Here is a 9,700-nt window from a genome sequence, read left to right as displayed (position 1 = left end):
GTTGGACGTGTGCTGGGTAAAGGGCGAGATTTGTAGTTTGCTAGACAGGACTGCATTTTTAAAGCAGCTGTGAGACTGAATCATTTGAAGGAAGAGCAGACACTGGCAGCATATTGATTAAGCAAATTAAAATTGCAGACCACCATCTGAATCACTCTGATCAAGCTCAGAATGAGTCTATTTGAAAATACATTAAAATGTGGCCACATGTCTGGGGATGCACGTTAAGGACAAAAATCGCAAACCGTAATCATGGTTATTCATTTCGTACATTAAAATACTTATTTTGTGTTGGGCAAATGTAAGCCATTTTCTTTATGTAGGCTACACTTTCAAAAACAAGCTGAGAACTTCTATGCTTGTTTATATTATATTGGGAGTGTTCTAGTCGCATCATTAAGGGTGCATTCCAAAATTTGTCAGACCGCAATCTCAACATTGCCACAAGGGGCACTGTAACCAGATTAGCGTAAAGAGTCTGCCTCTATGGTGAGTGTTTTGTTTGAAGACAGCAACTGTCATGGCGGAGCAACAGTTTGACGAGAACATTGCTGAGCAAGTAAGGTAAAGTCATTATATTTATAGCAATTTACCAAAATAATAACACATCCAGTTTAACGGCACATATGTTTGAAGGAAACTCTATCACGCCCTTGACTCAAGGGCCTTGAGCACTGAGGTTTGTTCCCAACACGATAACGCAGAAACGCACGTTTACGATGGTTCAACTAGATCACGCATTGGCAATATCCGTATTTGTGTAAAGTAAATTTCTGGCTTGTTGATAGGCTCATGCAGGGACGGAGTATGACTTACAAAGGCCCTGGGGCCAATTATCTCCAAGGGCCCCCCTCCACCCAAAATTTGTTGTTCAAGGTCAAAATGTGTTGAGGGTAGGGGGGTGTTTGGATGGGGTCTTTGTTTGGGTGGGGTCGTTGTTCATGCCCAAAAGGGTTTTCATCATGGGGTCACCAAACTACATCGTGCTGCCTTAAAATCACAGGGCATCCCCGGGCTGTCAAGTGCCAGCCAGTGCTGTAATTTACAGTTTTCTTGATTGTTAATTGCACCAGTCATAATTGTAATCTCAATTATTTATTTTTATAAATGGCACAGCCCTACATATGGCTAAATGAAAATGCTTTGTAGATTGCATAACATGCCCTAATGTTGTACATCATTACCATAAATTAACACGTTTGATTATAATTTTTTATAGTGTTACTCCAAGTTGGTGTGTGCAAGTGTTAATTAATTCTGTTTTCCTTTTGTAAAATAATATCTATATTACAGGATGTTCTGCTCAATCACACTGAGCTTTAAACTCCTACAAAATATTTGAGAGTGACTCATTACAAGCGACTGTTTGTGTTTGTCTCCAGGGGTTCTAGTTGTGAATGTCACATGGAGGAAAAGGACCTATGTGGGAACACTCTTGGACTGTACCAAGCATAACTGGGCCCCACCACGGTAACACCTTATAAAGAATGGCTGACTTGCAGTGTCTATACATTTCCTTAAGGTTGAAGGAGAATACTTCTGTATAAAATTTGACTTACAGACACTCATAACTTCATGTTGTTTATAACTAGGTTTTGTGAGTCACCGATGAGTGACTCGGACATGCCCTGTGCGCGTGGACGTGGTAAACGAATGCGGTTGGCTATACCAGATCAACCCGGTGTTGACCCGAGTCTTTCCAAAATAAGGGGACTAACTCACAAGAGACGTGGCGTGGGAATCGGCAACAAAGGAAGGCGAGGGAGTCTGAACCTCACCGGCTGTAGAACACCTGGATACTATGGCGTCGAGGACAATCTACTTACATGTGGAAAAAGAAAAGGCAAAGCTCTAGCCGATCTAGATTTAAGCTTGGTCTCGGAGGACATTAGGAATGGAAATGGAAAAAGGATGCGAGCCAAATCCAGGAGCGCTCCATCCACCCCACAGGGTAAATCCGACCCAGTGTTTCTTGATCAAGTTTGTGGATCCCCGATGCTAATAGACTGTCCGCATCCAAACTGTAACAAGAAGTACAAACACATCAATGGGCTCCGATACCACCAGTCTCATGCTCACTTGAACAGCGAAAGCAAGCAAGAGTTTGAGGTGGAGAGCGAGGACAGACTCTCTGATTTTGATGATCCACTCAGCTCGGTACCTTTTGATTCTTCCATGAATATTCTCTCCAAGAAGCCCAGAACCATGTTTAAACTCAATTCAATTGGTTCTCCAAAGAGCAGGAAAGCATTGCTCAACAACATTAACAGTCCCATAGCCAATGCTAAATTACGCAGGAACGTGGGGAGTAAGGATGGCTCTATAGATGACCTGAGCAACTTACCGCTCATTTCAAACATGTCGGTTGTCCTTGAGAACTGCCTCATTACGGATCGTAACACATCTGTGGAGATGCCCAAGCTCGAAGCAGAGGGTGCAATTGATAAAAGGGACATCTGTAGCAAAGTTAAAAAGGATAGTGGCTTCACTGAAAGATGCTCAGCTAAGTCCCGGACCAACAGAATCATTACTGGCGCTCCTGCTCCCCCAAAACTGACTGCGATTTCACCCGCTGCATTCTCTGCTAAAGAGGATTCTTCCCATCAGAACTCTACAACTGCTGCTCTCACAAAGGCCAAGAATCTCTCCCTGAAACCCATCAAGCCAAAGCTGGACATTATTGCACAAGTTAACATGGCCAATACTCCCACCACCCTGAGTAAAGAGAGTAAGAAAAAGGACAAGAATCGATCGAAGGACAGAAATTGCAAAGATCCACAGAGTCCTAAAAGCGACCCAATGTACACAAAAACGGACGAAGCCAAGAGTGTCGGGAAAGACTTCCCTGTAAGCCTCTTGAAAGAGCATTTGAGCAAACAGGATGTTGTAAATTGGCCAGGTGAATCGCAAGAAAGCCGCATGGCAAGTATTAGAGCGGAAGCGGACAAGGTGTACACTTTTTCCGACAACGCACCAAGTCCCTCCATCGGAAGCTCTGCTAGAATGGACTGTGGCCCCCTTACAAACGGAGATGGAGCCACTGCGAAAACAAACAGCCCGGCATACTCCGACATATCAGATGCCACCGAAGATGGAGGATCAAACTCGAGATCTAGAAGAAACTCGATGCATGACTCGAACCCAAACAGCAACATCAATCTTAAAATTCCCTCACTGAATTCAGCAGTCACAGTAACCCCAGGTAAAGAGGTCCAGTCAACGTCTCACGGCCATGGATATGAATCTCATTGTATGCCCGGGTACATGCACTCTGGACAAGCAAACTCCTCTTCATTCCTGAAGGTGGCCTCACATTATGGTCGGACAAAGGATGAACTGAGAGACTTAAATGAGGATATCAAAAGCTCAGATTCCTCTACTCAATCACAGCTTCAGTATCCTGTGAGTGAAACGCACACAGCACTTGCTCAGTCCTTGTACTATGGGCAGTACAGTCGTGGTGTTTCCATGGACCAGAAAGTTCTGGTGATGCCCAGCACCCACAGACAACTCCCTGAAACGTGCTGTGAGGAAATCCAGTACAGCAAGCAGAGTAGAGGTCAAGTTAGACGTGGATCTGAGCAGAAAGAGCGAACAAAGGAAGACCAAAAGCAATTTATTAATAAGGGGGCAAACTCAGCCAAAATGAACTGTACAAAACCCGGGTTTATCTATGTGGAATTGGACAAGCATCTGTCGTTTCAGCAGCAGCAACAGGGGAAGTCGTCCCATATCTCCATGACAAAAGATCAAGGGGTTAACAAGGAATCTGAAGACCTCAGTTTGGAGAGTTCAAACTCCAAATCAAATGTGGACACAAATGTAACATTTCTAAATGTAAGTTACTGATGTTACTTATCATTTTCTGAGGAAAATTTTCTTTTAAAGACAATTAACAGACTTCTAGAAAGATTGTTTGGGTGTTGTTTTCATACAGTTTTGGGAGGTATGATCCTTAATCATCAAATTATCGAAATGCCAGGATTGTTTGATGATTGAGATCATATGATTTGTTTTGAAACTGTCCATGACAAAGAATGCATTAATCTCTAATCTCGCAGCGGTACTGTTGCATAACAAAGGGCTTCCCTGTAGGGTGTGTAATTTCATTGGTTGTCAGACCAGAAACTGTTTGACAGTAGATGTTCCTCTGGGTTTAGGCTTCAGAATCTCAGTCCTGGAGCCACTTTTATCAGTCCAAATATGTGAAGCTGCAAAATCAAGAGGTTAACAAGATGTCTGAGGAACTGAGTCTCAGTCCAGACAAGGGGAAAGATTGGCACGTTCCACTGGAGCCAGAGTCCAGACTGGAGACCGAACTCCAGAGCGTCAAGTGTGAGACCGCTGCTGATGTCACGGAGGACAGTATCGGACCAGACGGGGACGAGATGGTGGGAGAATTATCTGAAGACTCACAAACCGCAAGAGGGGCTGCATCATCACCTCAGCAGTCCTTTATCCAGTTTCAGCACTCCTACCCGTATTTACATCTGTGTGACTCCAGCAGCAGCGCTTACAGAGTGATGTCTCCAGCTTTAGTGCACAATTACCCAGGTAATCTTCCAGAGTTCACAAAAAAATATCCCTGAAGTGGAGCCTATTTTGTTCTGTTTATAATGTGTCAGTTGTGTAATTTCCATTCCAGGTTTCCATTACCCTCTATATGGAAAAACAGCGGGGAGAGAGGACTCAGATGGGGCTCAAAGCAGCAAACCAGTGACAGATTCGACTGCATTAGAGCTTCTGTCACATCCTCTCTTGCCTTATCATGGCACATCTCCTGTGGTACGTATGTAATTACAAGTACAAGACACTGGTGAACAATCTATTATCAAGACAAGACAATGCAGTTTTATAATTCTCCGTCAAACCTACGACATACAGTTTATGCACTGGCCTACGTGGTGGTTTGAATTTATAATTCTGGTGTGTCTTTGTCATTCTGCACAGTCAAAGTACTAGTGTATTGAGAGAAAGTGCCTTCAATTCTGAGAGGTAACCCCCCAATAATCAAGTACAACCCCCAATATTTATACCATGATCAATGGACACATGTAAATGCTTCACGTTGCAACCCCCCCAATGTTCAGGCCAAATCTACACCCTTACATATGGTCAATGCTAATGCTGTTAAACCTATAAATAAACACTCTGAAGATTCTTCCAGTTTCAAGTATATCACTGTTACCATCATGATTTACCCGAGAAGTTTCTCAAATGCTGCTGGTGATGCGCTGAACTGAACCAGAGAAGATTAATGATGATGGACATCCTCCTCCCATTATTTACTCTCCCGTCAAACCATTTTTATTGAACTGTTTGATTCACAAAAGAGCATCATATGACAGCAACAACATGCGCCGACAGTAAGTTCCTCAGTCCACTATTGTGTTTGCTGTAGAGTTGATGATGTGAATCCAATAACGATTTCACATTAGGAATGGATAACGACGTTAACAGCATTTACTAGCGAGTCTGGTGCTTTCCTTATATGGTGTTTTCATGGGCGTGGATTATGATGATCGTGAATGAGTGTGCACACGCCCCCTATTTATGAATGTTTCATTCACACGTTTACTAACAAATCTGGGGAGTATGAAGCGTTTGTGAATCCTGCGGAAAGTTTTCAGGAAGGTCCATTTTACATGCAGATTACTCCGAATTTACCCAAAGTTTCATGAATGAGGCCCAATGTAATTTGTGGATTCAAAGGTATTTATGCGACCATGTTAAGAATGAGGTCCATATTATTTATGAAACATGATATCTGCCATGCATAATATTTAAATTGGCATACTTTTACGCTCTGCGCTGAGAAAAAAAATTACGTGAGTACTCCGGGTAGGGAAGGAGGTATTGCCCCAAGTGAAGGAGTTCAAGTACCTCGGGGTCTTGTTCACGAGTGAGGGGACAATGGAGCGGGATGTTGGCCGGAGAATCAGGGCAGCGGGGGCGGTATTGCACTCGCTCTATCGCACCGTTGTCACAAAAAGAGAGCTGAGCCGAAAGGCAAAGCTCTCGATCTACCAGTCACTTTTTGTTCCTACCCTCACCTATGGTCATGAAGGCTGGGTCATGACCGAATGAACTAGGTCACAAGTACAAGCGGCCCGAAATGGGCTTCCTCAGAAGGGTGGCGGGCTTCTCCCTTAGAGATGAGGAGCTCAGTCATCCGTGAGGAGCTCGGAGTAGAGCCGCTGCTCCTTTGCGTCGAAAGGAGTCAGTTGAGGTGGATTGGGCATCTGGTAAGGATGCCCCTGGCCGCCTCCCTAGAGAGGTGTTTCAGGCACGTCCAGCTGGGAGGAGGCCTCGGGGAAGTCCCAGGATTAGGTGGAGAGATTATATCTCCACACTGGCCTGGGAACACCTCGGGGTCCCCCAGTCAGAGCTGGTTAATGTGGCTCGGGATAGGGAAGTTTGGGGCCCCCTGCTGGAGCTGCTGCCCCCGCGACCCGACTTCGAATAAGCGGTTGAAGAAGATGGATGGATGGATGGACATTTATAACTTCTCACTAGCTTTTAAAAGATTAGAAGCTGCACTTTAAAATACATATAGGCAATATGAACAACTCTTCACACGTGATTTTACATTTGCTGACAAAGTATTCAGTTTTCATAAATATATTGTTTCACTCACAGACCAAATATATACTGAGTAAAAGCAATGAAAGCACAGAGTTTATGTGGCTTTCTGTCACATTTTTGCTTGTAACTTCATGAAAGATGCAGAATATAAAAACAGCAGATGCTCCAGATTCAAACGAGTCCAAATACAATGTGACGTGATGCATAGATTAAATGCAACACTACCTCAGATATCATTCTGGTGGAGGGTCTCTGGTAACAATGTGGCCCAATCACAGCAGTTGTGGTCTGTTTATATGTGACATTACATAGGTTCTCGACACAGAAGGATAAATTGCCATTTACTGCCTCTTACAAAGGGGAAAAGGAACTAAATATGATGAGAACAAAATAAGTAAAGCAAAAGGTGCATTTGCATTTTTATAATAACCCTCATTGCAATGTTTGTGTTGGAAAGAATGACTTAAATAGTTACATCGCAAAAGTGGAGCAGTGAAGTCACCCCTTTATGTTTTGCTTCATCAGCCTGGAGAACGAGGATCTCCGAAGCAGGACAGAGAAACTGAAAGGGAGAGAAAAGCGGTACCATTCGGCCGTCACCTTCAGACGCATCACCTGACTCAACTGGGCATGAGCTACACGCTGGTGTCGGGCCAGTATGACCCATTTCAAGGTGAAAAGGTCAAAAACAGAACGTCAGTCTATATGAAGTGTCACTCACAGTTTAGAGGAAAGAACTCTAATGGTACGAGTTGATTGTGAAGTTCTGTGATCTTCTTCTTCAAGGTTTGAACACCGCGGCGCTGGTTGCTAACCAGCAAGTGACGACAACACAGACCTGCTCCAGTGGTGAGAAAACTAGGGATCAGATTACATTTTGTCATCATTTACTCACCCTCGTGTCACTCCCTGAGGCTAATATTCTGTCTAACATCTCCTTTTGTGTTTCACAGAAGAAAGAAAGATAAATGATGGTGCATAGTTCGTATTTACAGCTTGAGAGCACATAAACGCCACCGCAGAGTTGTAATTATAAATAACTTTCCGCGTTATGGGCGGGTCGATTAAAGTACTCATTTATCTGGTTTATGAGGCATCAGGCATGTGCAAACAAAAACTACATTTCCCATCGTGTGGCATCATTAGAAGGATTAAATATACAGATAATCCACTAATTGCACACCTAATGCACAGCTTTGCTCTTCATTTATTTAATTTGTTTATAGAATACTTGAGATGTTATAAAATGCCAAATGTGTTTGAAATCTCCACCCATTATTTTGAATAATCATTTTCTTCATTTGTTACTCAAAAATGCATCTTGCTGTCTGTTATTACACATTTTGCACTATAACTATTACCCCTGTATCTGCACAATATCACGATAACCCCCCCATGTGTGAGGTCAAATCCTCCCTCACCAGCTTTTTAAAAAATGAGATATTAATCAAAACAATACTCACACAAATGATGTTGCACCAAATAAAACAAATTCGATCTTGATACATTTTGCAAGTCTAATCCAATAGTTTTCATCAGAAACCAGAGCTTTCATCTGAGCTGTTCATTTAACTCTACCGGGTCCAAAATGACCCGAACGCAACAGGAGGTTTAAAACAACATGAGGGTGAGTTAATGATGGCAGAATTATCATTTTTCAGTAAACTATCCCTTTAAATGAAGTCAAAATTGTTGCATATGATTTGTAGGTTGTTAGTTCAATGTTTACATTTTAGGCCACGCCCACACTAATCCACCCACAGTAATAAGAGCGACAACGTCATCGTTTTCCAAAGATTTAAAACTCTTATTGGTGGAAGAAAACGCCGTTCCACTGCGGATAAGAGCCGTAAATGCATAGAAATGAATGCGTTTTCAATCAGAAATGTACAAGTGTGTGCTGTGGCCTCAGTCACTATCTTTGTAAATCAGCACAACATCTTGAGAATTTTGCATCTTTTTAATCTTTGCAGAAAATGACGGGAAGATCTGAGATATTCCCGACCCACGGACATCAATCACATGGTGTTTCTCATCGTCTCCATTGGAGGCAGCGACTAATTAATGTCTAACCAATGAATGTATTAATGAAGAAAGACTGCAGTCCTGTCAGTGGAACTATATACTGTACATACATGTATACATATATATATATATATATCTCAGTATGTGCTGATTTATGATGACAAGCACTGTATAAACCCTCTCTGCCTGTAAATGCTTCATCTAGCTGTTTGTATGCACTTATATAGTTGTGTAATCATACTATTGAATGTATTTGCTATTTCCTCACCTCTGTGTGGTAAAGGACAGTGCGCAATAGAGTACAAGTGATGTACGGTGCAAACATATTATCATGAATATACTGTTATTAACAGCCATTCATCTGTTGTATTGTACACAGTGGACATTAAGCGACAGATCATCTCATTGCCATACAGTATTATTGTGATGTATATAGATGTACATAGTTTAACAAAGCTCAGCAGCGACTATAACTAGCTTATGTACCTTTGTATTGATTCAGTGCAATGTATACGGTTGTCTACCCACCTCACTTACACGGCAGACGTGTTGCTTTGTAACTTCAATAGTGATCCAGAACTGAATCTGTTTTCCCGTCATTAGGTTACACCATCAAACTGCTGTTGCTTTTTATACTGTATCTGCCTTAATATGTTTGGCAATCCAAATAAACAGTGAAGGTTGTTTTTACATGGTCGTTGTATACTTATGGAAAATCTAAAGCTTTAATGTGACCGTATTAAAATGCTATGCTACTGCGAAATCTCTCTTTCAAGCCGTGCATGCAACTTTAGCAATATTATAAAGTACTGTGGTGGTCACATGGTACGGTGATGCTATTACAGCGTCATATGTCATCGTTTTTAGATTGTACTATTGGGGTTTCTCAGGGGTACATTTTAGGCTCCTTACTTTTTTGTTTACATATTAATGACTTACCGCCAGTTCTCTAGGGGTTAAAATGCAGCTGCATGCAGATGATACGGTCATCATAAGTCAAAACATTATGCTGCATCTTAACTTCAAGAAGCAATGGATAATGTTGGTCTGGGTAACTCAGTGAGTATTGACGCTGACTATCACACCTGGA

General features: G+C 42.3%; 1 protein-coding gene across 2 annotated transcripts in view; it reads left to right on the top strand.

Annotated features, from left to right (window-relative positions):
* LOC127621409 (zinc finger protein 608-like) overlaps positions 1–9,273 on the top strand; it is a 14,896-nt gene extending 5,623 nt beyond the window's left edge. Inside the window, exons 3-9 of one of the 2 annotated variants that reach the window (XR_007967852.1) lie at positions 1,383–1,470; positions 1,593–3,837; positions 4,161–4,554; positions 4,646–4,785; positions 7,111–7,266; positions 7,372–7,434; positions 8,559–9,273. Coding sequence is in view for 1 of the 2 variants with exons in the window: in XM_052094980.1 (XP_051950940.1) it covers positions 1,383–1,470; positions 1,593–3,837; positions 4,161–4,554; positions 4,646–4,785; positions 7,111–7,258; positions 7,372–7,434; positions 8,559–8,578 (3,098 nt within the window). In the remaining variant the exon portion in view is untranslated. The remainder of the gene's footprint in view (positions 1–1,382; positions 1,471–1,592; positions 3,838–4,160; positions 4,555–4,645; positions 4,786–7,110; positions 7,267–7,371; positions 7,435–8,558) is intronic. The other variant, XM_052094980.1, reaches the window with a different exon arrangement.
* The last annotated feature ends 427 nt before the right edge of the window (positions 9,274–9,700 follow it).

The sequence above is a fragment of the Xyrauchen texanus genome, chromosome 27, assembly GCF_025860055.1.
Source record: "Xyrauchen texanus isolate HMW12.3.18 chromosome 27, RBS_HiC_50CHRs, whole genome shotgun sequence".
In the NCBI taxonomy this organism is placed as follows: Eukaryota; Metazoa; Chordata; class Actinopteri; order Cypriniformes; family Catostomidae; genus Xyrauchen; species Xyrauchen texanus.
Note: the sequence above shows the minus strand (reverse complement) of the source record. Positions and strands in the feature narration are given on the sequence as shown.